Source organism: Theropithecus gelada, chromosome 10, assembly GCF_003255815.1.
Source record: "Theropithecus gelada isolate Dixy chromosome 10, Tgel_1.0, whole genome shotgun sequence".
NCBI lineage: Eukaryota > Metazoa > Chordata > Mammalia > Primates > Cercopithecidae > Theropithecus > Theropithecus gelada.
Window position 1 is genome coordinate 87,339,741 of NC_037678.1, and position 26,796 is coordinate 87,366,536.

General features: G+C 38.7%; 1 protein-coding gene and 1 long non-coding RNA gene across 7 annotated transcripts in view; one reads left to right on the top strand and one right to left on the bottom strand.

Moving 5' to 3' along the window:
• The window catches only part of LOC112632937, a 29,939-nt gene extending 28,663 nt beyond the window's left edge, over positions 1 to 1,276 (bottom strand). Inside the window, exon 1 of the long non-coding RNA XR_003121461.1 lies at positions 1,196 to 1,276. This is a non-coding gene — a long non-coding RNA (uncharacterized LOC112632937). The remainder of the gene's footprint in view (positions 1 to 1,195) is intronic.
• MACROD2 (MACRO domain containing 2) overlaps positions 1 to 26,796 on the top strand; it is a 2,143,045-nt gene that overhangs the window by 2,014,822 nt on the left and 101,427 nt on the right. For all 6 annotated transcript variants that reach the window (XM_025399153.1, XM_025399154.1, XM_025399155.1 and 3 more), the window contains 2 exons: positions 11,206 to 11,268; positions 15,521 to 15,589. In XM_025399153.1, coding sequence (XP_025254938.1) covers positions 11,206 to 11,268; positions 15,521 to 15,589 — 132 coding nt within the window. The remainder of the gene's footprint in view (positions 1 to 11,205; positions 11,269 to 15,520; positions 15,590 to 26,796) is intronic.

The window sequence follows — 26,796 nt, forward strand, 5'->3', positions numbered from 1 at the left end:
TGGCAGGACAAGCATCCTGTTGAGACCAGAAAAAACCCTCAGGCCGCATGTTCAGGAGAAGAAGCCTCTGGTGCACACAGAAATCAGAGGTAAGTGCCAGGAACAATGGCCAGGGCTTTGACAGCTGCGGCTACAGTATCCATCTGTCCCACTGGACTCAGCCCCACAGCCCTTTTCCCCACTAGTTATCGCTAGAGCAGCACTGTTCAACAGAAATATACCATGAGTTACAAATGCTTGTGTTGTTTTACATTTTTCAGAAGCCACGTTTAAAAAAAGGTGATATTAATTTTAACACTACATTTTACTTAACCCAATAGATCAAAAGTAGTATCATTTCAACATACAACCAATATGAAAATTGTTCCTTAGATATTTTACATTTTTTCACACTATATTCAAAATCTGACATATATGTAACATTTTAAGCACATCTCAATTTGGACTTGCCTCATGGTCCATGGAGTGCCCATAGCCATGTGTGGCTAGTGGCTATCACAGTGGGCAGTTCAGCTTTAAAGGACAGAGTCTGGGAGAGACTGAGAGCTCAAAAAATGCTCAGTGACAAAAGTCTCAGCTGGGGCAGTGCCTACCCTGAGCAAATTTCACTGACCGCCCCCAGGACTGGAATTAGGTGCTTAACTTCAGAGCACCTGCTGCCTTCCCTGCTACTTCCAGCACAATGTTAGCTGTACCTAGCTGGGGCTTGTGTTCACTCATCTGTCTCCCCAGCATCCTCCTGGAGCCGATGGGGCCCCCAACTTGTTCATTCCTGTGTCCGCAGCACCTGATACAATGTCCAGAACAGAGGAAGCTTCCCCCAAGTTTTGCTCAATGATGAATCTCTTTTAAGATAAGGTGATTAAATTATCATCTTTAGTGAAATGTTAGTGAAAATGTAAATTCTATACATTGATTTTATGAAAGGTCTATTTTTGTCTTACAAATATTAGTATAGCCGTAAGGGATTATTCATCTCATGGCTACAGAGATTCAGAATTTGGACAATGAACAATATAATAATAAAGTGGGCTGTTCATAGCCACATGTAATTAACAAAAATAAATCGCAGCATACTTTCTACTTTTACCTGTTAATATTCTGGAGCCTAGACCAATTGTATTAGTCTGTTTTCATGCTGCTAATAAAGACATACCCGAAACTGGGAACAAAAAAAAGGTTTAATTGGACTTACAGTTTCACATGGCTGGGGAGGCCTCAGATTCATGGCGGGAGGTGAAGGACTTCCTACATGGTGGTGACAGGAGAAAATGAGGAAGAAGCAAAAGCAGAAACCCCTGATAAACCCATCAGATCTCATGAGACTTACTCACTATCATGAAAATAGCACAAGAAAGACCAGCCCCCATGATTCAATTACCTCCCTGGGTCCCTTCCACAACACATGGGAATTCTGGGAGATACAATTCAAGTTGAGATTTAGGTGGAGGCACAGCCAAACCGTATCAACAATCATTCTCAAAGAGTGGGGCCGCACTCATAGCAGCAGGATCACCCGGGAATTGATTGGAATTGCAGTGCTCAGGCCCTGTCCCTCTCCACTGAACCAGACCCAGCTATTTGTGTTTTAACAAGCCCTCCAAGGGCCTCTACTGCACAGTGAAGTTTGAGGACCAGTACTCCAGATAAAGTAATTTCCAAGTTACTCCTTTAGAAGGAAAGCAGGAGATCTTAGACAACAGCTTCCTGTGCCTAAAATTCCACACAAACAAAACATTTGGTCTATCTGCCTGAAGGTGTGTGGTTTCTCTACTTGCAAGTTAATTTCATATGAAGTAAAGAGAATATGTTGAAATTTATTCTGGTTGGTACAATGTCAAATAGCTATTAGCAAAACATTTGGCTAAACAAAGCTATTACTGGAAATCTGTAATGTTTAAAGAGAGGTAAAATACACATAGACAGCCCTCTTGTTTTTATACTTGTCAGTCAGCTTTGGGGTGGTTGTTGAGTTTTATCATCTATGGGATCATATTGAGGGCAAGAGCACATTTTTGGAAAAAGTTTATACAAAATCTTGGGAGACCCATATATTTCTTTCGTCCTGAACTTCAAAATTCCAAATCAGCATCTTAAAAGTTTGATTCCTACTACTTAAAAGAGCATGTCTCAATATGGAAGGAACAAGTATTTTAAAGGAAGAAAGTGGTAGAAACACAGAATTGGTTTTTGCTTCCCATGATAATATGGGGCTGCGCACAACCTCAGATATATGTGTATTGAATTAGACCTTGGAGAGAAAATAAATTAGGTCCAGAGAGCAGGAGACTTTCCCCTTGGGAGTTGCCCTAGACAGACCCTGGAACTCACACATGTACATCTTCAGTCAGTGACTTCCCAAAGAGCCATTGGGGCAATGCCAAGTGGAGAATTGAAGCACTTACCCCTTTCATCCAGCAAAAATACCCAACATTCATTCATACCTACATATATGAAACAACATTTTTTTATTTTTCTCTGGGTAATCATCTCTAGCCTCAGTTTCACTTTGTGCAGGCAGACACATCGCATGAAACCTTTCCATTCCTCTCCCTTCTGTCAACTCCTAAAGGGAACGGCTTTTGTCTTCTGAATAGCCTAATTTATTCTCTCTCTAGCATCTTGAACATTGTAGGTACTCAACAAGCATTAATTGATGACAAAGCCATATAACAGCTTTTGAATTTATTCATGGGATGATTCTTCTATTTAAAGAACATCTTTATATACTTTCCATTCTTCAGCAAAAAAAAAGCAAAGAAAAAAAAATGTTTCATCTTGCCAGTTCTGTATTTAACATCTGCACAGAGCACAGTGTGTGCCTGTTTTAAACAAATGTGTAGGCACACTGGTTATGTAGATTCAGGAATGTAAATGACAATACAGAGAAATGTAATTTTTAGAAGAAAATTTAACCTTAAGGCTTAATGAAAAAAAAATGTGGTTGCTGTTTTATCAGAGAGAGCGAGAAAGGGAGAGAACAAGGAAATCCCATTGTAATACTGTTATGCTAACCTCATTTTGGCCATGATTTTCCCAGTTATAGAGTGGACACCAGGTTATGTGCATATCTGAGAACTGGTATAATTTATCATCAATTTGCGAGCATAGATCAACCAGTAGAATAACTGTGTCAGTATAAGTTGATTTCTAACTTCAGTTGTACCATGAAGTCATTGGAAGACTTTGGGAAAGTTACTTAATTCTCATTTGTAAGTTACTTTTTAAAAACAGCCACATGTATATATTTCTTATTATTGTCATTCCTTAATAGTCATTGATTGTGTACAGGATGCTTTGTATCTCTGCAAGGTGCTGCAACTTCCCCAGGGAAGCCCGCATTCATGAATAGTGTTTACAAAGTACTTGGAAAGCCTTGGATTAAAAACTAATGGTATCAGAGTTAAAAGTATTTGTATTAACATGCCATATGGGAGAACCATATATTATCTATTAAGAGGCTATGTGTGGTATTGAAAATAGCTCTCTGGTGCATTGCTTTGTGCTATTTTTATACCAAGATATGCCATGGCAAGTTTTGGTACGCCTGGGTCATACCTTCAACGTTGAAGTGCTACAAAATTCAATCCTTCCACAGGTATTTGTTGAGCTCCTTATTGTGCACTTGTCTCTCTGCTTACCATTACATAAAACATATGGAAGGCCCAGTGGCACCTACAGTCTCATGCATTTCCTCTCTTTGAACACGTCTTGTTAAACTGAAGTCCCCATTAACAGGCACACAGGCTTAAAAAATTACAGGTTCCATTTTTCCTCTTCCTTCTACATGGACAATACTGTTTTGAGACACACTGATAGAGATAGGGCTGGCACGATTGTCTTGTCTGTCCTAATGTTCGAAGAGTGACCCGTGAGTCTTGCACCCCCTCTGTTAATGGGGCATGGATGCAGCACTATTTGAGTTTATTTTGGGTAGAACTGGCAGCCAGGAGAGCACTACCACCCAGCATTTCTCCAAACTGCCTACACATGCTGCACCACCTTCCCGGAAGACTGTAAGTCATTAGTCTAGAGAACTATATTGAAACGAGTTCCATACAAAATCTGCCCCTGCCTGGGGAGGCGATTCCTTCTCTTAGCTAATTGCTCTAGTAAGGAGACAAGGGGCAATGGGTGTATTATCACAAGGTCCTGAGATCTTATGTTGGGGCCACCATCCTTGAAAAATTCTGTTCTAAATGACATGTGGAACCTCATGCTTCATAAGTAACTGAAAGATCCTGGAATAGAAGATAATTTACCTCTTTTTTTCCTGATTCATTTGTGAACTATCCAGGCAAGTCCAGGTGGCAAAAGCGTATTTCATTAACTGGAGAATAGTTATTGAACCCCTACCAGGTACTTAGGAAACATCGTTTAACAAAGCAGACAAAGATCCTTGCCTCGGTGGAGCTTACATTCAAGGAGGGGTGGGAACACATAAACAGTGAACATGATACCTACCTAAATTAGAGGATACGATATATTAGAAGATGATGGACAACTGAAGAACCAAAGAGAAAAAGTTGATCGGGATGAGAAGGATGGAGTGTGTGAGGGTGGGGAGGTGATGCAATTTTAAATGGAAAGTTCAGCACAGATCTCATTGAAAGGGGACAGTTAAGCAGTAACTTGAAGGGGCTAGAAAGAAAGCACTCCAGGTGGAGGGGTCAGGCAATGCAAAGGCCTGGGGAGAAGAGACCCCAGTATGCTGGAGGAACAGCACAGAGGCCAGCATGGTTGCAGCAACGGAACCAGCAGGATACTAGGAGAGAATGAATATATGCAGAGAAATAATGAGGGTCTCCACCATGCAGGATATTGCTGCCATCAGAGCATTCAAGCAGGGGAGTGGTATCAGCTGCCTCACACTTTAAAACAAACCAGCTTCTAGGCTGAGAAGAAGTGTTAAGAAAAGAACTGCAGCAGCAAAACATATCAGGAAGTCATTGCCACTACCCCGGAGAAAGGGGATGGAGGATGGTCCCAGCTGGCACTGGCGAAAACAGAGGGATCCTAACTATTAATACTTGTGCTCCCCACACTTCACCATTTGATTTTTGGGGAACTATTAGTTAAGATCAAAGACACATGAAATGTTTAAACGAATCCACAATTTAATGAAATTCAAGCAGAAGCTGAGATAGATACCATACCTCATCTGCATAGAGAACTGAAATATGATTCAAGGAAAAAAATAATCACGCTTTGGGGGAAAATGAAATTTCTCTCCTAATCCCTTGACACGTGTTTATGGAGCCCTTAACAGATAAGGCACTGTGCTGAGTGCCAGGACACCACAAAAAAAGGGACATCTCTCTGCAGAGGGCTTATGGCTTAGCTCTTGCAGGTGAGCAGAGGTCTTAGGAATCTGCTGGGCAAGAGAGACTCCAGGATTTGGCATAATCTGGACCCGTGTTTAAGTCTCAGCTCTGCCACGAACTGTGTGACTTCAAGGAAGTGACTTTGATCTCCCACAAGCTTGATTTCTTCATCTTCAAAAATGGAGATAAAGTCGAATAGGATGGTTGCGACGTTCATGGTTATGTGTGTGAGGTGTGTGAGCATGTAAAGGCCTGCTGCAAAGGAGACACCTATAGGAAGCAGCAGCTATGACTCCTGCTAGGTGGAGACTGTTCGCTGCACACCTTTTTATCTGCACTAAAAGATGCACATGAGGCTTTTCATTAAAATAATGAGGCAGCCAATGCAGAAACTTTTCTAAGAGTAAGCTATTAAAATAGACCAATCAGCTAATGACATCTCCTGAACAAAATTTGTAAAGGTTTGGAACTAACCTTCCCTCCTTCCTTTCCTTCCTTCTTTCCTTTCTTCTTAAAGTCATTAAGCAGGGCTGAGAAAAGTAGGTTTAAAGTAGGTTTGCATTGGAGGGAAGATGGTGGTGAGGGGGCACAGAGTTTGGACAGGATCAGAAGGGCTTCTCTGTCCCAGACCACTGTGAACTAAAGAGACACAACAACTGAATGCTGTATGATCCTAGATTGCTATTAGGATATTCTTGAAAATTGGAAAAACTCAAATGTGATCTGTAGCTGAGATAGCAGGAATGTCATCTATGTTAATCTTCTGATCTTGATGGTTGTATTGTGGTTATGAAAAAGAATGTCCTTGTTTGTAGAAAATATATACTAAAGTATTCAAGGCTGATGGGCATGATTAGGAGGTGATTATGTCTGCAACTTACTCTCAAATGGTCCAAGAAAAAAAGAGTTCTTGTCCCGTTCTTGCAACTTTCTGTTGCTTAAAATTATTTCAGAATAAAAATGCCTTTAGCATTAAACACAAAAGTTTAGAGTTGTAGCACTGCACTCACCTGATATGAGAGCCAGAGGGGTTGATTCTCAATGTCTGTTGTGTTCAATGTTAATTGAATTAATCCAGATGAGATTATCATTTCCCACATTTTTGCTGAATCATAATTTACGTATCTTACCCAGACAACAAATACTTACATTTCTAAGTAGGCAGTAGTAGGCCCCGACATCAGCTAAGACTGGGTCAAAACTGTCCCCTGCTGCCATCAATTGCTAGCTGTGGAATCTTAACACCCCTGTGTCTCAGTTGTCTCATCCATGAAATGCAGATAATAATACCTGCCTCATGCAGTTGTTATGAGAATGAAGCTTGATAACTTTTGCAAAGCATTTAGACACTGAGTGGACCATATGCAATATTCAGTAAGTGTTAGCTGGTATTAACTAATATTATTCTGTTGCTCACATAGCTCTATAGTTAAATAAAACATAAACATCATTATATTGATGGCAGTGCAGACCCTTTAAGAGCATTCCTCTGTTATGTCAGCTAATTTTACTTTTCAAATATGTACCTTCTAGAGAATTTTGAAACGTATGAGTTGAAAATATAGATGGGGAAATACAAAATTAAAGACTGGATTTTTTTTATAAGAGACAGCTAATTTTTTTTTAAAGTTAACTTAAAGCCTTCCTGAGCTGAGAAAAATAAATATATCATCTGTGCAATAAGTCACCCCATAATAATGCCATAATAATGCTGTGCAATAAGTCACCCCAAAATGCATCCCCTACCACAAAAATTTTTATTCTCATGCTCACAGGTCTATAAGATAACTGTGGTCCAGCTGATGTAGGCTGGGCTCAGTGGGGTGGTTCTACTGCAAGCTGTAAGTTGCTTGGGTTCAGTTCCAGACAGTGACTTGGGTTGAAACTTGCTTCATGTATCTCTCATCCTCCTTAAGCCAGGAGCTACAGGGGCATCTTCTTGCCATGGCAAATGTCAGGAACACAAGAAACAAATCCTTTTATGCAGCGCATGTAAATCCTTTGCTCACATTCTCTCCACTAGCATTTCATTAGCTAAATTAAGTCCCATGGTCAAGTCCAACATCAATGGCGTGGAAATATTTTTTGCTCACAATGAAAGGACACTGATATATGTCTCTGTCTGTGCCCAGAAAACTATAGACCTTTAGAAGAAAAGACAACAGTATACCAGCAGGAAGTACACATCTGATTGTTTCCCCCATATAGGGATGGATTTGTTCAGACTTATGTCTCCTTTATCTTCCTATCACCATGTAGAGTTCACAAAAGGAACTACAAATATCAGGATAGCAATCCGTGATCATGTGGTTGAGATTTTGCCCTTGCAAAACTCTCCCATGTAGAATCAAACATGGACAGCTTGCTTATCATAGTCATGTTGCAGCAGGAGCCTCTTATTTCTATAAAATTTCTGAAACATTCTTGCAAACAGTACACACTCGATAATTATTAGTTGAAAGAGTAGGAGGCAGAGTACTAATACAGGAGAAATCAGAAGGACACAACCAGTAGAATTCTCACAGGTTTCTGTGCTTTTTCAGCATGGGAAAGTAAAGTGTTATATTACACTCAACATGAATGCTATGGAAATTTATCATCTGAAGTAAATATGTGATCTTAAAGGAATATTAACTAAGAACATTTAGCTTCTATGTGACATTATTTAAGCTAACAAAATAGCCTCGCACTTCCCTGTATTTCTTCACCTTTATCGTAAACCTTTTAAAATCCCTTCTAAAATCCCTTCTAAAAACCTCAAGTTTACACATCCCTCTGCTTAACTTTTTATTGTTTATGTGCTTCCTGTGATGATAGCTAGACAAACAAGGCTGATAAAAAGAAAGCTTGTCCTTATCAAAGACTTACGGGTAACTGTGTTAATGTGCCTTGCTTTTTCTACCAGTGGAAGCCCCCTATTTCACTAAGAACTCACCCATTTACAGCATTTAAAATGGATGGAAAGTTCTAAGCCAGCCAAAATGTCCTTCTAAAAGAATGAAATGAATGTTAATCTAATTGCCCAAGAACGCGTACGCTGGGCTTGGAAAATAAGCCTTCTACATTGGTTCCCCCTGCTGGATTTGAGGATGCACTGTCTTGGAAATTGATGAAAGCAATATAACTGGACCTTTTTATCTAAGGGCATGCTACTGGAATGGCAAATCCAGCATTCTTCTAGAAAGCATTCGCTCTGTGATAAACGTGCCAAGTGTTTCTTGAGTTTGCTTCCCAAGGGCAGAAATACTGCAAATAGAAAACTGTGCCTCTGAGACTCAAAGTAGAAAACAAAAGCATGCCACTCAGATGTCTGTTCTAGCGAGGGGGGTGGCACACAAGGGAACTAAGGATAAAAACCCAGAAGCAGTAGACTAGGTAAACTGCCAGACTGGTTGTTACTATCAGAAAGCTGGATTTCGGGGTCTGACCATGAATTTCCTTTTTATGCATTTACAACTATTGGAACCAATTCCTCACATTTCTGTAATTTAATTTCTGTTTTTCTTTCCCTTCTTATCTTCTTCTCTTCATAAGAAATCTCCCTACCTCTACTCTGTAGAAGATGTGGTAACCAGACTAATTTTAAAGGAAACTTGTAACTTGCAAACGTCAGGGCTATTGTGAAGTGTGTTAAAAGGCCTGTCTGTTGAGGGAGACAGAGAAGCTGGCAGATCTTTCCTGCTTGACTCTGAAACCATTTGGTGGGAGGAAAGGGACAGATATTGGCTAAGTTTTTGGCACATGCTCCTGCACCAACTTGGCCTTGTTAAGACAGCAGAACAGCAGAAGTGACTATTTCCTCCCTAGAGCAAAGGCCAATGCTGTTTCCTTCATGGAGAACCAGAACAGGGAAAATGTCAGATAATCATGTGGTACTTGTAAATATACCATTTAGGACACTGAATTTAAGTGGCATACAGAGCCACCCCAGGTTCTCGTATTATATTCAGGCCAGGTGTGGTGTCTTATGCCTGTAATCCCAGCACTTTGGGAGGCTGATGTGGGAGGATTGCTTTAGGGCAGGAGTTCAAGACCAGCCTAGGCAACAAAGCAAAACCCCGTCTCTCCAAAAAAATAAAAAATTAGTCAGGCTTGGTGGCATGTGCCTTGTAGACCCAGCTGCTCAGGAGGCTGAGGTGGGACGATCGCTTGAGTCCAAGAGTTAAAGGTTGCAGTGAGCTGTGAACATGCCACTGCACTCCAGGCTGGACAACACAGCAAGACTCTGTGTCTATAAAAAAACAAAAGAAAACAAAAAGTAGTTATATTATGTTCACCATCACAAACGACACAGGGCTAAGCCAACACAGGGGATCCTATACATATATTTATTGACTGCATTCTTCACCAAACTCAGAGTATAACTCTTTTTTCTTTTTTTATCCTTCTATTATAAACTTTTTTTTTCCCCCATTTAGGTCAAATCTAAATGTTTCCCCATCTGAAACTTTCTCCAATAGGTCGTTTTCCAGAGCTGCAGGTGAAATGCTTCCCCACTGTTTCTGAGGCTCTTGCTTCAGCTCTGCTACTAGTGGCCTCCTCTTGGGAGGATTCTCTTGCCTCGGAATTAAGAGTTGATAGGAGGAGAAGATGGCGGGTCAAAGCATTCAAGCAAAACAACGTTAAGTGATTCAGGCCTGCTCGTGGGTCAGGAATTTTTAAAGGACTCAGCTGGATGTCTCTTCTGCTCCTTGTGACACTGGCTGAGGTCACTGCTCAGCTGCATTTGGTTGGCAGCTGGCTGGGTGGAAAGGTTCAAGAAGGCTTGGCTCACAGGTCTGGCCCTTCATGCTCCCCACACATCTTTTCTCTCTCTCTCCGTGTGTCGCCCTCTATTTGGCAGGCTAGCCTCAGCTTCTTTACAGCATGGAGGCTGGCTTCCCAGGGGTAGAAAGTAGATATTGCCAGTTCTTGAAGGGTAGCTTGGAGGTCCCAGAATATCACTTCCATCATATTCCATCATATTTGTCTAAAGAAGTTTCACAGCCAGTCAGGACTTAAAGAGAAGGAATGGGCTCCACTCCTTCAGAGACAAAGCATTTGTAGCCATTTTTAACCCACATGAATATAGGTTGGTAACTTCTGCTTCTCTTTTCTGTACTTCACTATATGTTTTATACTTTGTTCTTACGTCTTTGTATAAATTCATCATTTTTATTTGCTTCATTTTCCAAACCAAAAGACCCTCCCGGCAATGACTTATAAAATCATGCCTATACTTAACTACTTAACCTTCAAAAAGTTTATTATTTCCACAGATAAGTCCGCAGATATAGTAGCTATTTTAAGAAAAAAGAAAGTTTTAGAAAGTTGCTAATATGCAGCCTTCATTGCACCTGACCAGTTATTTTTCATATAATTATATATGATAGCACAAATTCAACCAACATAATCTGTTCAAGACAAAATATTTTATAGCATAGGTATGTTAGACTGCCATATGCAAGTTAAGTGAAAATTGACCCTTTTTTGCAGCATATATCACACAGAGAAGTAAAGGGCAAGAAACTTAGCCAACCTTCCTTACACAGTGCATGTTACTTAAGTCAAGGGAGAAAGGTGGACTGGAGTTGAAGTTTGTATTATATTTTGGGAAATGCCAAGCAAGGAGAGACTTGTTACCAGGACCACTGAGTGAATTTTGTTTACCGCAGTTAAACATTTCATCTAGCAAATCATGTGAGAAGGGATGAGTATAAATGCACCTATTTATGTAGGTAATTTTTCTGTTTCATGCCTCTGATTCATCTCTCTGCCTGGCTTTATGGGCAGTCATGCTACATTGCTTACAATTAATTTCAGTACTGCATATTAGCCATAAAGAGATATTTCACAAGTTGGCCTGATGCATTTTTTTTTTCCTCTGTGGTTTTCTTGAAAGATGAGAATGGTCCAGAGGAAAAGCAAAGTGTGGAAGAAATGGAAGGACAGAGCCAAGATGCAGGTAGGCTCGGATTTCTTTTGAGAGGCTGCCTAGGCCTTATCCGCAGAGGTGAACAATAACTTCACTCAATATTATTATCTGAAAATGCTTATAGCTTTCACCAGATGAATTCCAGTGTTCATTCAGGTCTCCCTCAGGAAGCCACCATCTCCGATAACTATAAGTTGACTGTGCTTTCAAACAGAGTGGTACATTTTCACACATCCTTCACCAATTCCATTTTCTGCCCTATAACAGTTTGCCTGGTAAAATTCTAAGAGGGCCGGGCGGAAGTTGGAAGTGCCAAGCCAGAGCTTGACTGAGTTAGGGTAAGCTCAAATTTGTACATTTAGCTTGAGGGAAAAAATGAAATAAAAACTGATTAAAGGAAATGAAGAAGAGGCTTGCCCTGTACAGCGAGTAGAATGTTCTTTAGTGTATTGCATTAAATTTTGAAGAGCTATGCTTCAGGTTATTTCTCTGCATATTGTAGGAGATGGTGCGATGGGCCTGACTACCGCACACACAGAGCTCTAAGTAAGATCTAAACCCTTCCTGACATCCCCTCTGTTCACTAAAGGACAGATGTGTCCATTGAAAGTTTATAGATTCCACACTGTAGATTATAAATTGAACATTTTTAAATAAAATAGCACTTAAGACTCAAAAGGGATTGAAGTCACCTGTGATTTATTATCTCTTCCTATCCATTTTTATACTCAGCCATGCTCTCCTTTAAAAGAATGATAGGCACAATCATTCACTTACCAACATAACCAACAAAAAAATAAAAATAAAAATCCCCGTGCCCTTTAGTTTCCCAGTTATTCTCCCAATTGTAATGAGGCCCATGAAGGGCCACTTTTGAAACAGTGAGCCCTACCGTTTGCCAAGCACATCCTAGGCCATATGCTGAACTCTTGGAATTAAACCAGGTAGTGTGATAAGTTTTTCGCTGTAAAATTCTTGCATTAACCTTGGAGATGTTGCTAGGGGTCTGGAAGCTTTTATTATTAACCTGGAAGACGAATTGAAGAAGGCCAATCAGAGAAAGCACTGAAGCAAAGCACGAGGACTTTGTGTACCTGCACCTGGGTCGGCCGGCATCCTTTGCTGCAACATAGTCCTTGCAATAAAATGAATTTCTGATGCAGAAAACTGTTGTGATCCAACCGTCCCCCACCCCCAACCCACACATTACACTCCATAGCAGATGAGTGAAAAGCTGTCACTGTTTTTATTGTTTGGGGCTGACAAGTATTAGTCGACTAACTGCCGACAGCTGAGGCCATTCTGTGACTGTGGAGCTTACACAGGTTTTATTCACTCACTACTCTGTCCCACACAGTTTTTTTTTTTTTTTTTTTGAGACGGAGTCTTGCTCTGTCACCCAGGCTGGAATGCAGTGGTGCAATCTCAGCTAACTGCAACCTCCACCTCCTGTGTTCAAGCGATTTTTGTGCCTCAGCCTCCCAAGTAACTGGGACTACAGGCACCCACCACCATGCCCGGATAATTTTTTTATTTTTAGTAGAGACAGGGTTTCACCATGTTGGCCAGGCTGGTCTCGAATTTCTGACCTCAAGTGATCTGCCCGCCTAAGCCTCCCAAAGTGCTGGGATTATAGGCGTGAGTCACCACACCCAGCCCCGAACTGTCCTTATTGACAAAGATTGTTTTCCATCCCTGTACATACATGCACACACACACACGCACATGCACACACACACGTGTATGCATGCACTCACATTTGCCTGTGTTTGATTTATTCATCCTTTTCCCTTTAACCAGTTGAGAATAAGCAGTTTGTAGATTTGAGATCCTTTTGCCTGTGAGAAGGGAGTGGCAGAATGTCAGCCTTTTTCTCCAGCCCTTGAATCTGATAGCGTTGTCACCACAATAGGGGCACTTCTCAATGTGAAGAGGAGTCCTAAATGCATCACCGAGTGACTCACCTTGCTCTTCCAAGTGAGCTTGCCGGCTGGCACAGAGGCCAATGGCAGAGTCCACCTATAATCCTTGCCAGCGTCAACATACATTGTTACGTTCACACTGCTCTTTTCATATCCTCCCTAATCAGAGCTCAGATAAATCGAAGATGTGGTTATAGGTCATTAAAGCTCTTTTGACCTGCTAGTATTTTTCCAAAATAAAAGTATCTTATTTTCATTAAATATAATTTCCAGCTGCAGTTTTGATTATATAGCTCTGCAGGCCTCTTACACGTCATGAAAAAACACAATCTTAAAACAGTGCAATCCAGCAGTTTTGACTATTGTCATGATCAAATCAGATCAAAGTTGTGGATAATATGCTTCCAAAAAATTTAACAAATACATATCAAGGGTTCATTGTGTCATAGGCACCATTCCAGGCACTGAATAAACAAACAATCAGTAAAAACAACATCCCTGTTTCTTTGAAATTTATATTCTGGTGGGGGTTCCAAACAATAAACAAATAAAAATGATAAAAACATCAATAGTGATAAATGCCTTGCTGAGAAATAAGGAAACATAGAAGGAATGCCCAGAAGGCAACTTTCCAGTGCCTGGGTTTGGGATGGACTCTCTGAGGAAGTGATAGTTAAAATGAGATCTAAATGATGAGATAGTGACAGAGAATTATGTTCCAAAGGACACCTGACCTGAAAGTAATAGTACATGCACCATGGACAAAAGATAGGCTAGAAAATAAGTGATTTGTGATTTGCTTCCAAATGTGTGTTAGTTTTCATGCATATATGAGTTATCTTTAGTTCCCTGACTCTGCTACTACATAAAAAACTGTGAATATATGTGTGTGTGCATATGTACTATATAGAGAGTTTATATGTATAAATATACCGTATATGTATAAATATACTATATAAAACTATAGAGTCCATGTAGTATATATACACATATGTAATGTGTGTGTGTGTATATATATATAGTTTTTCATGTACTATCAGGGAATATATATATATATATAACTATGTATATAAGTATATATCACTATTATATATAAGTATATAATTATACATATTTTCTGCTACTACATGAAAAACTATATACACACTATATATGTATATGTATACTACGTATACTCTATAGTTTATATATAGTATATTTATACATGTAAACTATATATACTATATGTATATAACTATATATATTATATATAACTGTATAACTATACATATTCCCTGTTACTACATGAAAAACTATATATACACTCTATATGTATATGTATACTACATATACTCTATAGTTTATATATATTTGTACATATAAACTATATATATAGTGTGTGTGTATATATATATACACATGCACACTCTATAAATACTTTTTTCTATAGTAACAGGGTTATGGAACTAAAGATAACTCATGTATGCATAAAAACTAACACACATTTGGAATCAAATCACAGATCACATCTTTTCTAGCCCATCTTTTGTCCAAAACGTGTGTGTGTGTGTGTGTATATATATATATTTATATGTATATTCCTTTTCCAGTTATCAGGTATTAAACATTGCAAATGATTTTAGCAATCCTGCTTGTCTAGATTTACTGTTTGAATGGGAGGGAGTAGACTAGTTAGCTCTTATCTTGGAGGCCAAACATGACTAGAGTCACTAGGGGCTGATGACACTGAGAAGAGAGGTCTACTCTAATGCAGTTAATTGGTGCTGTGAGAGGAACAGAAAGTTCCACGTCCTTAGTCCCCATTTTCCCCTTCTGTTCTCGGGTGACATGAAAGTTCCTGGTGGCTGCTGGTGCCCTGTGCCAAATGCTCCCCTTCTTCCCGGCCTCTGTGCTGACAGCCATCAGAGCTGCTCCCTGCAGTTTGACAGCCTGGCATAACGGAGCAGTAGTGCTGTGCTAAGAAAAAAACAAACTTTACAAACACACACACAAAAGCACTTTGTAAGAACTTGCAAGGATATACTTTCTTTCACAATCTGTTACCAAGAAAAATAATATACCATCCTTTGAGGAATGAGGAAGAAACAAAATGCCAAAGGATACTACTAGCAACAAGTAGCATTTTTCACCAAAAAATAGATTGTAGCCCGTCTCTGACTTAACTGAAGGTTCCTGTTTCACTAACTATAAAAGAGATTCCCAAACCACTAGCCCCTTCAAAGAGCATTCAGTGCATTCAAGCGTGCTGCAGGCTCATGCTTTCTCTGGTGGAGAGTGGAGGGAGGTGCAGGGCAGGAAAGCCACAGCCTGACTTCTGGAAGGATGAGCTCTGAGGCAGTGTTTCTTTTTCTGCTTTATAGATGGTGTCAACACTGTCACGGTGCCTGGCCCCGCTTCCGAAGAGGCAGTGGAAGACTGTAAAGATGAAGGTATGAGGCCACTAACTACATCTAGTGATTGCAGACTCTTAGACTATTTGGGCTTGTGTATATGGAAAAACGAGGCAGCAAGTCAAATATAACTAGGTTTTCTTAAGTGTCTCTGTTTCCAATACAATCGACTATCCCACCTACTCTCTTTTATTGCATATCTAGCCTTTACAGAAAACACACACATACACACACACACACACACACACACACACACACATATATATATATAACATTTACATTTGTTCCTTTGGAAAATAACTATTTATGAAATGAGAGAATGACCAGAGAAACTATGTTTAGAGATGTTTATTTAAAACACCAGAATTAGTCAGTTCTGCTCTTTACAGCCACTCATCAGGAAAAGGTTTGAAAGAGTGGCATTTGAGAACCACCAACCAGGGAGCACCATTTTTCAAAAAAGAAAGAAATGTTTGAAAGGCATCCTTAGAAACAAATCTTTGGCAAGAGCATCATTCTCCATTCTGTCGACGGTTACTCTGAGAAAATGTTGCTGACCCAAGTATTTCCAGAAAAAGTAAAAAAAAAAAAAAAATTACTCTTTAGAAGACAATTTGAGGAAGGAAGAAGTAGTGGAGACATTGATGTGGGGATGCTAGAATTAAAAAATATATATCTAAAGGAAAACAAAATAGTCCTTTTTTCTCTCTCTCTCCTGGTTCATTGGCAAGTCCCCAGATGAAAAGGTAATATAGGCATACCTTACTTTCTTGCACTTCATTTTACTGTGCTTTGAAAATACTGCATTTTTTACAAATTGAAGTTTAGTGGGAACCCTGCATCAAGCAAGTCTGTTGGCACCATTTTCCCAACAGCATGTCCTCATTTCATGTCTCTGTGTCACGCTTTGATAATTCTCACAGTATTTCAAACCTTTTGACTATTATTCTATCTGTAATGGTGATCTGTGATCAGTGATTACTACTATAATTGTTTTGGGGTGCTATGTACTATGCCCATAAAAGATAGTGGACTGACTTAGTAAATGTGGTTCTGACTATTCCACTGACCCACTATTCCCCTGTCTGTCTCCCTTTTCTCAGGCGTCCCTATCCCCTAAAACACAACAATATTGGAATTAGGCCAATTAATAGACCTACAATAGCCTCTATGTGTTCACGTGATAGGAAGAGTTGCATACTAAATCATACTTTAAATCAAAACTAGCTATGTTTAAGTTTAGTGAGGAAGGTATGTTGAAATCTGAGATAGGCTGAAATCTAGGCGTCTTGTGCCTAGTTGTGAATTCAAAGGAAAAGTTCTTGAAGGAAATTAAAATTGCTACTCCAGTGGACACATGAATGATAAGAAACTGAAACAGCCTTATTGCTGATAAGGAGAAAGTTTTAATGGTCTGGATGGAAGATCAAACCAGCCATAACATTCCCTTAAGCCAGAGCCTAGTCCAGAGCAAGGTACTAGATTTCTTCAATTCTACTGATGCTGAGAGAAGTGAGAAAGCTGCAAAAGGAAAATTGGACCTTAGCAGAGGCTGATTCATGAGGTTTAAGGAAACAAGCTGTTTCCATTACATTAATGTGCAAGGTGAAGCAGCAAGTACTGATGTAAAAGCTGCAGCAAGTTATCCAGAAGATCTAGCTAAGATCACTGATGAAGGTGGCTACACTAAGGAACAGATTTTCGATGTAGACAAAACAGCCTTCTGTTCGAAGATGAGGCCATTTAGCATTTTCATAGCTAGAGGGGAGAAGTCAATGCCTGACTTCAAAGGACAAGCTGGCTCTCTTGTTAGGGGCTAATGCAGCTGGTGACTTTAAGTTGAAGACAATGCTCGTTTACTATTCCAAGAATCGTAGTGCTCTTAAGAATTAGTCGAAGGCTACCCTACCTGTGCTCTGTAAATGGCACAACAAAGCCTGTATTATAGCATGTCTGTTTATAGCATTGTTTACTGAATATTTTAAGCCCACTGTTGAGACCTACTCAGAAAAAAAATGATTCTTTTCAAAATATTACTGCTTATTGACAATGCACCTGGTCTTTCAAGAGTTATGATGGAGATGTAAAGGAATGTAATGTTGTCTTCATGCCTGCTAACACATCTATTCTGCAGACAATGGATCAGGGAGTAATTTTGACTTTCAAGTCTTTCTATTTAAGAAATATGTTTTCTAACACTGTAACTGCCATAGATAGTGATGTCATCCTCTGATGAATCTGGGCAAAATAAACTGAAAATATGGAAAGGATTGACTATTCTAGATGACATTAAGAATATTCATGAAAGAAGGTCAAAATATCAACATTAGCAAGGGTTTGAAATAAGTTAATTCCAACCCTCATGGATGACTTTGAGGGGTTCAAGACTTCAGTGGAGGAAGTAACTAAAGATGTGGTAGAAATGTCAAGAGAACTAGAAGTGGAGACTGAAGATGTGACTGAACTACAATCTCATGAGAAACTTGAACAAATGAGAAGTTGCATCTTATTTATTAAAAAAAGAAAGTGGCTTCTTGAGATGGAAGCAGGTTTGAGAGTATTGAGTTCAATTTTTTGTTTGTTTTTGAGATGGAGTTTCGCTCTTGTTGCCCAAGCTGGAGTGCAATGGCGCAATCTTGGCTCACTGCAACCTCTTCCTCCCAGGTACAAGCAATTGTCCTGTCTCAGCCTCACAAATAGCTCAGATTACAGGCATGCACCACCACATCCAGCTTTTTTTGTTGTTTTTTGGTTTTTGTTTTTTTAAAGTAGAGATGGGCTTTCACCTTGTTATTCAGGCTGGTCACTAACTCCTGACCTCAGATGATCCACCCGCCTCGGCCTCCCAAAATGCTGGGATTACAGGCAAGCACCACTGTGCCTGGCCTTACTCAGTTCAATTTTAAGATAATTCCTACTGTGCATAAAATGCCATCAAACAGCATTGCATGCCACAGAGAAATCTTTTGTGAAAGGAAGAGACAATCATTGTGGTAAGCTTCATCATTGTCTTATTTTAAGAAATTACCATAGCTAGCCAGGCGTGGTGGCTCACACCTGTAATCCCAGCACTTTGGGAGGCCGAAGCGGGCGGATCATGAGGTCAGGAGATTGAGATCATCCTGGCTAACATGGTGAAACCCAGTCGCTACTAAAAATACAAAAAATTAGCCAGGCATGGTGGTGGGCACCTGTAGTCCCAGCTACTCGGGAGGCTAAGGCAGGAGAATGGTGTGAACCCAAGAGGCAGGGCTTGCAGTGAGCCAATATCATGCCACTGCACTTCAGCCTGGGTGACACAGCGAGACTTCATCTCAAAAAAAAGAAAGAAATTACCATAAGTACCTCAACCTTGAGCAACCAAGTGGTGGCCATCAACATTGAGTGGCCAGTAGTGACCATCAACATTGAGGTAAGACCCTCCACCAGGAAAAAGATTACAAGTTGCTGAAGGCTCAGATTGGCATATTTTAGTGATAAAGTATTTTTCAGTTAGAGTACATTAACTGTTTTTTAAGACATAGTGTATCTAAAAATATAACTGATGTCAAATACCCACATAGGCTCTGATGGGAAACTCTAGGTCATCTCAGAGAGATAAATCTGATCAAATGCGATGAGAGTGAAAAGACAGAAAGTGGTGTTCATCTTAAGCAAAAATTTTGGTCATACCAATCATTTAGTTTGTGCTAAAAATTTTAAAGTGTCATGCAGTTGAGTGGCAGAGTTTAAGAAACATGAAGGAGAGAGAAATTAATTTGAATGTGACCATGTTTCAGACTGGGATTTTTCCTGCTGAGTTGTTTAGTTTGGAGATATCGCACCTTCACAGAAGCACACTGTTTGTGATGTTTCTTGATGCTTTTAGGAACTCACACCATTAATTGCTTATGCCAGGATTCATTTTTTGGAATACTTTTAGGATTTTTTTTAACATAAAACTTTTAATGATGGTAACTCCATGAAGAAGTTCTGTTATGTATCACAAATGCAGTTCCTATGTAAGACTAAATGTGAAGTTTTATGAGTATTACTGAAATAAGCCATTAATATCCATTAACCTATTTACTTAGGGAAAATAGAAATGTTTTAAAATCCACACTAGTATGCAGTCTTCTTTCAATTAAAAACAGAATGCCTAGGGTATGATTTTTGCCTTTTTCTTCTGAAATAGCATGTACAGAAAACCACTGCTTTTAATTGATTATCAGTTCAAAGCTTAGACCAGCTTGGAACAAGTGTCTAATGCTGTTGGAACTATTGTCTTGACTGATAGATACCTAGCTTAGAACAAAAAAAAAAATCAATTGAAATCCTTCAAGATCGAGGTCAAGATAAGGTTAAAAGGCAGTCATATGTGTTGAGGATTCATTTCAAACATTCTCCATTATTAGCTTTCATGCAGAAATATCTCTTCTCTGTGACATCTGGGCTATTTTAGAGCTCTGCAGTTATAAGATTGCTTATAGAAATGCTCATTACACTCTCCAGTTTAAGTGGCAGAACATTTTTGCTGATCAAATGTCCTGAAGAAGCCCTTGCTCTCTTGAGTTTGTTTTCAGACTTTGATCCTGACCAAGCATCTTCTTGGGCTTTAGAATCACTGATATTATGGACAGGTCTTTTTTTCTCTTTCTAATAAAACTCCCAAGAATTTTGAGACTCATTTGGTTATTTCCAGCTTTGCTTGTCAGTGGGCTGGCTTTACATTTGTTATAACCTTAGTTTCCACAGGAAATTAGCATCTTCTAGGGTGCAAAGATTGAAAACAAATAAATAAAAAGTAAGATGGCTAATGTCACTTTGGAGACCAGATATTTAAAAAATTCGAACAGTCATGTGAAGGTTGAAGAATTTCAAAAGGAAGTATTGTAAACCAGGTATCCTCTATGCCAGCAGTTTTGTTTTAATGTTCTAGACATATTTTCCACTGGGAACCAGGAACCCATGCTTGCTGCCTGCTTACCCCCATGTACTTGCTAACTGTGCCAGCTGCCAACAGAAGGAGATGCAACCGACTGGCTCATGGATCAAGAGCTAGATTGTGAGCTACACACTGATGACACCTGTTCCCAATGAGTCATTACAGCCATAGGGTGGGCAGGAGTTGAGCTGGGAGCATGAGATATTAGCAGGAAGAATGCTGATGAATAATTCATCCGGAATGCATGCCAAGGATTTGGCAACCAGGATTGAATGGAAATTAACTCCAAGGTAAAGCTGGCCTGGGAAAAGATTTGTGGGTCGGTAGGCGTTCTGAGGTTATTTCTGAAATAGGATGTGTACTTATCTATTGAGGACTTCTTTCTCTACTGGTTAAAAATACTCTGTTGATTTAATGGTAGTTTGCATTTTAAATCCTTAAAAACAAATTTAGGAGTACAAGTATTAAGGCTATTTAAGTTAACAAATATACAAGCAATCATATTAAAGGGGCATATAAACACAGAGGTAAAATTCATGGGAATGTCAAGTACTCCAGATGAAACTTTTATGAAGTTATTATTTTTACTATTTAAGATATAGTCAACCTCCTTAAGATAAACAATATGCTCTGTTCTAGTTTTTTCAACACTTCTAATAACTTATTTTCACCCAGAGCCAAGGTCAAGGCAGCTTTCTGGGGGAAAATAAAGTGCTGTTTAAACACTTCTTAATTCACCTGCCATATTATTTAATCAGTACCTAATTTAAATTTGAAGGTCAACTAGGCCAAATCATATGCTCATTAATATTAACAACAAAGTCAATTAATACTCAGGTGCATACCCGAGCTTGTATTCCTTTGGAACACCATGTAAGTCATACAATTGCTGTTTTTGGTATTTTTGAAATGGGATGTCACCTGGCAAAGGATTTCTTAACCCTTAATCTAGTTTCAAACCTCCTAGAAGTCAAAATTACTGTAGGAAAAGGGGAAAGCTAGCGCCAAGAGTCAGCCTTGCCAAAGTGAACAAAAGAGAAAGATTATGTACTAGGAAGAGGATTCAGGAATGTGCAAGAGATGAGAGCACAAATTATTCCAACCACTGAGCGCTGTAGGCCTGGCCAGTGGTGTGGACTCAAAATTGTTCTGAAAAATGGCATTGTTTCTGTTCTTCGCCTGAACTGTTGAGGAGAAACAAAACCAAGGCTGCCAATGAAATTCCTCTCGAGACTCTCCAGGCTAATTTTTCTTTGTCCTATTCCCATTCTTGGTGTTCACCATCCCCCACCAAGCATCCTCACCCTCTCACTCATCAGAGCGAGGACAGGGTTGTCCTCTGCCCTGGATCTGCATTGATAGAGGGTCTGAATACACTTGAGCATCCCTGAGTTATCCCTCTTGGATAGTAGGAGCCTTAAGTGTAGAATGAAAGTGGCCGTCCTCTGCTGGTATACTGAAGGGGAAAGAAGATGCATTGAGTGTCTCCTGTACACAATGCTTTACATTTATAACAATGTAGTCTTCGTTTCTCAAAAGGGTAACCTGAGACTCAGAGAAGGAGAGAGGAAAAAGGTGTGTGTGTGGGAAGTGAGGATAGGAGAATGATTTTATTACTGTTAACTGCCATAGCTAATACCTACTTAAGCTTATGCAATCTCTTTAAAAGGTAGTATTTATCATATTTTTAATATAAAATTATTTTTGCTTATAAGAATAATATATCTTTATTGTAAAATATTTTGTAATGCAAAAAAATAGGAATGAAAGCATAGCCATTTCCCTTTAAGCATTAAATCGTAGGAAAATAAAAGTCTTTATTCTATTTCTTCATTTAACAGTAACACTGTGAATATTTACCCATGTCTTTAAAAGTTCTTCAAAGGCATGAATTTTATTGATGTCACAATATTTTATCATCTAGTTGTCCCACAATTTACATAGCCAGTGCCCTAATGTTAGATAACTTAGTTATTTACAGTTTTCTTCCTAGTATAAATAATAGAGAAATGCAGTGCCTACATTTTGGATAAATCTTTGTGTGTATCTATGATCAGTTCCTCAGGACAAATTCCTGGATTTTATTGATTTATGAGGGAAAAGATTAAAATATTTTTATTATTTACATATATTTTCTTATTTTGAAAGTAATGTGTGTTTATTACATACAAAAAATAAGCAAAAGAAGAAAGCAAAAATATCACTCATAACCCCAGTACCCAGAAATAAGCATATGTAATATGCTGATATATAAACTCTTAGTGTTTTTCTAGTTAACCTCATACATATATGGAGGGTTTTTTTTTAGGGTATTCTGCAATGCATACAAGTCTGAACCTGTCTTTCAAATATAACAGTACATTAAAAATTCTTCCCACATCTTTTGACAGTCTATCATCATTTAATTGTGTATTCCAGTAAATAAATGTTTATAATTTTTATCCAGCCTCAATTTTGAATTGTTTCTGTGGTTTCAGTTTTAAATTCCATACTGACCAGAAACATCCCTTTAACCTTGTAAAATGATCATCATCATTTCGGTAAGAAAATTTTAGTAAATGTGAATGCATGCAAATTTGTGTGTTTTCTACAATGAATAGTTTTTTTTATTTTTCTGATTGTTTAATTAATATATTTATTGCACAAAATACAAATAATGGAAGAGAGTTAAAAATATTACATATAATCACAGCACCCAGAGATAACTACCATTCTCATTTTGGAGACTATCATGCATCTCTTTCTGAATATATGAACATACAAAGCTTTATGTAAAATGTATGATTTTAATGCAATTTTTCTCTTTTTGTTGCTTATGTACTCCTCACCATTCAATCACTCAGAGAGTAAAATACACGGACTAAGAGTCTAGTCTCTTCTTCCAACTACTTGGGCCCAGATTCCAATCCTACCCTGACCAAGCTGTGTGACCTTTGGCAAATTATTTAATCTTCCTACTCCTCAACTTGAGTTTCCTCATACGTAAAATAAGAACAATAATAGCACCTACCTCAAAAATATTAAGCATTAAAGTGATTCAGTCCATTTAAAGATTTTCAAGGTGTTCATGGTATACAGTAGGAGGCTTAATTTTTTTAGTCATTATTAAATATATATATGTTTATTTTACAAATATTGTGTTATATTCCACATACCTTGCTAAATCTTGCTCTGCTACAGGTAGCCAAACTTGGTGGAAATCTCTGCCAGTCATTGTGCAAAGATCTAATTAATCCATTTTAAAGCTCACATGATATTCCATAGTTTGGCTGTACCATAATCTATTCAACCATTCTCCTATGAGAAGCAAGCACTTTCTTTCCACTCTATTGCCACATAGACTATGCTGCAATAGACATCTTTGCATACATATCCTTATATGCTGATGCTTTTATTTGTATGGAAAGATTCCAGGAATATGAGTTCTGCTTTAAGGAGTATGTGTTTTTAATAGGTGTTGACAAATTGCTTTCCCAACAGGCTATATCAGTTCATATTTCTGTCAGCAACTGTTATTTTTGTTCTTTCTGATTTTCGACAGTTCAATGAGTGTAAAGTAATCTCTCATTATTACTTTTAAAAAGTCGTCAGTGTTATTATCCCAATTTTGCAGATAACTGAGGCTCAGAAAGTTTGGATAGCTGAATCAGTTTCCCAAAAGCTGGAACCAGAATTTGGAAGCCAAATCTGTCTGAACCCAAAGCCCATGCATTTTCTACCCACCATGCTGCCTCCCATATCATGAATTTGGAGCAGAGGACTTTCTTTGCCTGAGTGGGTAGGATACAGGTGTGTCCAGAGAACACAGAGGGTGTCATGGGAACCCTGGGAACTGGGCAAGGTGAGCAGGGACTGGAACCACGGCAACAGGGAGGGCAGTTTGGAGCTAGCTGCTTGGTCCACATCATGACCTTGACCCTAAGCTAGGGACTACAATGAAATGAGTACACAGAAACCTCCAATCATGCCCCCGACTACATGTAAAACCCAAACCACTTTGTATGATATTCCTGGTCCTTTTGTGCTTCCTTAGACCCTGGCTGTACCTTACTCTATAGCCCGACTCAGTTATTTGTCCTTTCCCAAGTGCCACCGGTCTGAAGCATTCTGCCCTCACGCTGTCACATCCATTTTGTTCTTTATTCTGTACATGAAAATCCTGACCATTTTTCAAAGTCAATCTCAATATCTTTCTTACCCTAACTAGAACCTTTACTCCATCCTTCCCCCACTCCCATCCTTCCTTCTTCCATCACAAATTATCTGAGCAAACATTACAGTGACAGAAATTATAATAGATAATACAGGTGAGGGGGGTGGTGCATGCATATTTTCACTTTTCTTGATTTCTCCCGTCTTCATTACAATTCACCCCATAGAGTAGTAAACTATCCTGCTTCTCATAAATTTGTTTGTAAACCTTAAATATTATCATGGACCTTGTATCAATATTAGTTACATACATATCTAGCTCACTAGAATGTAGATCTCTTAAGAGCAGATACAAAATCTCATTCATTTTTATGTTCTCCACAAAGCTCAACACAGTGGCTTGCACATAGTAGGTCCTCATATTTGTTTAATCAAAAGGAATAAACTGGTGTGTACATAACAGTTTCTGTGATGCTGTTGATGATTTAACAGTTTCTTGGAGAATTTAATTGAGAGTCATGCATAAAATTAGAGACTTCACACGACTCTAGAAAGTGTGAATGAGAAATTATCTGAAATTTTTTCCACAAGAATTAACTAGAGAATTGGAGATAGAACCTATCATAGAGAATGGGCCACTTTTAATTCTAATATTATAGCCACTTTCCCAAATTTGTTTTTTACTATTATTAAGGCTTCCTAATAAAAGAAATTCCCTTTCAGAATTCTCTTGTTTCAGAAGTAAATTTTCCCAAAAATGTCACACTGCAGAAATATAAAAGGTAAATTCAAGCCCAAGACTTTTCCTATTTGTTCACTTTCAGACTTGGATATTCTTCCCCTCTAAGAGAATATAATAAACTTCTTTTAAAGCAGTACATATTTATCTACTATTTAATATAGTTTAAAATATTCCTAAGTGGCAATTGGAAGGTAAGTGTTAGTTCCCTTCCAAATACACTTTAATGTGCATATATTATTTTTCCTTACTAATTAAGTATGGCTGTAATAATATATTTGTAACAGCCAATTCTGTTATATGATCTCTTGGGACATATTTCTAAAGATCTTGTGGATAAGACTTGAAAACAAAATCTAGACTAGGACATGGAGATTATTTGAATGGGTTTACAATCCCTTTGTCCAACATAGTATTTTGGACCTAAATTTATGTCCAAATAGGTCCAAATTTATATGAGCATCCTTGTGATCATTTTCAAATTTAGTGGCCTTATTTTTGAATTCCTTGGGCCAAGCCATGAAGCCTTTATCAGTCTCAATTTATTTCAAATTCACATCACCACTGCTGTGTGGCCTTAGGTAATGTTTTTAGCTCGTGCCTCAGTTTTCTCATGTGTAAAAAAGGGAACCATAATAGTATTTATATCATGGGGTTGCAAAAACTGAAAGAGTTAATATACTTACAGTGCTTACAGCAGCTTCTCAAACAGTAAACTTTCAACAAGAGTTGGCAGCATTATTGTTTTTACAATTATTGTTATTAAATTTATTTGCTGGCTTTAAAATCCTAACTACCCCAGGTGGGACAGTCATTTGTCATTGAATCATCACCAAATCAAGAAATCTATTGATATGCTAACGCAGGTTAGAGAGGTTCAATAACAGGTAACATTCAAAATATTTAACAACAGATGTTGCCCAGCCCCTGACCATCAAGATGAGCATTTTCCAGTACACCATAGGGCATGCACCAGTTGAATATTGAAAAGCAACCGGAGTAAACTATGCCGGCAAGCAGAAACACCTGAGGAATCTCTACCTAGCCCCACTCACCAATGGAGATTTGGTAACGGAGTATCTTTGCTTGAATACCAGACATTCCGTTAGTGCCTTTCATAGATTTTTCTGCCTGCTTTGTGTTTTATTCTCTTATAGATAAGACCTAGAATGGAAGGTCCCTAGTCCATATTTTGGAATGCGTTTGTGGGCATCACCTAATAGAAGTAATCATATATCTTCAAAACCAGCACAATTTTTAGAGTGATTCACAGGGAGCTGTTAATAATTATACCAGAATTGGCCGGGCGCGGTGGTTTACGCCTGTAATCCCAGCACTTTGGGAGGCCGAGGCGGGCGGATCACGAGGTCAGGAGATCGAGACCATCCTGGCAAACACGGTGAAACCCCGTCTCTACTAAAAATACAAAAA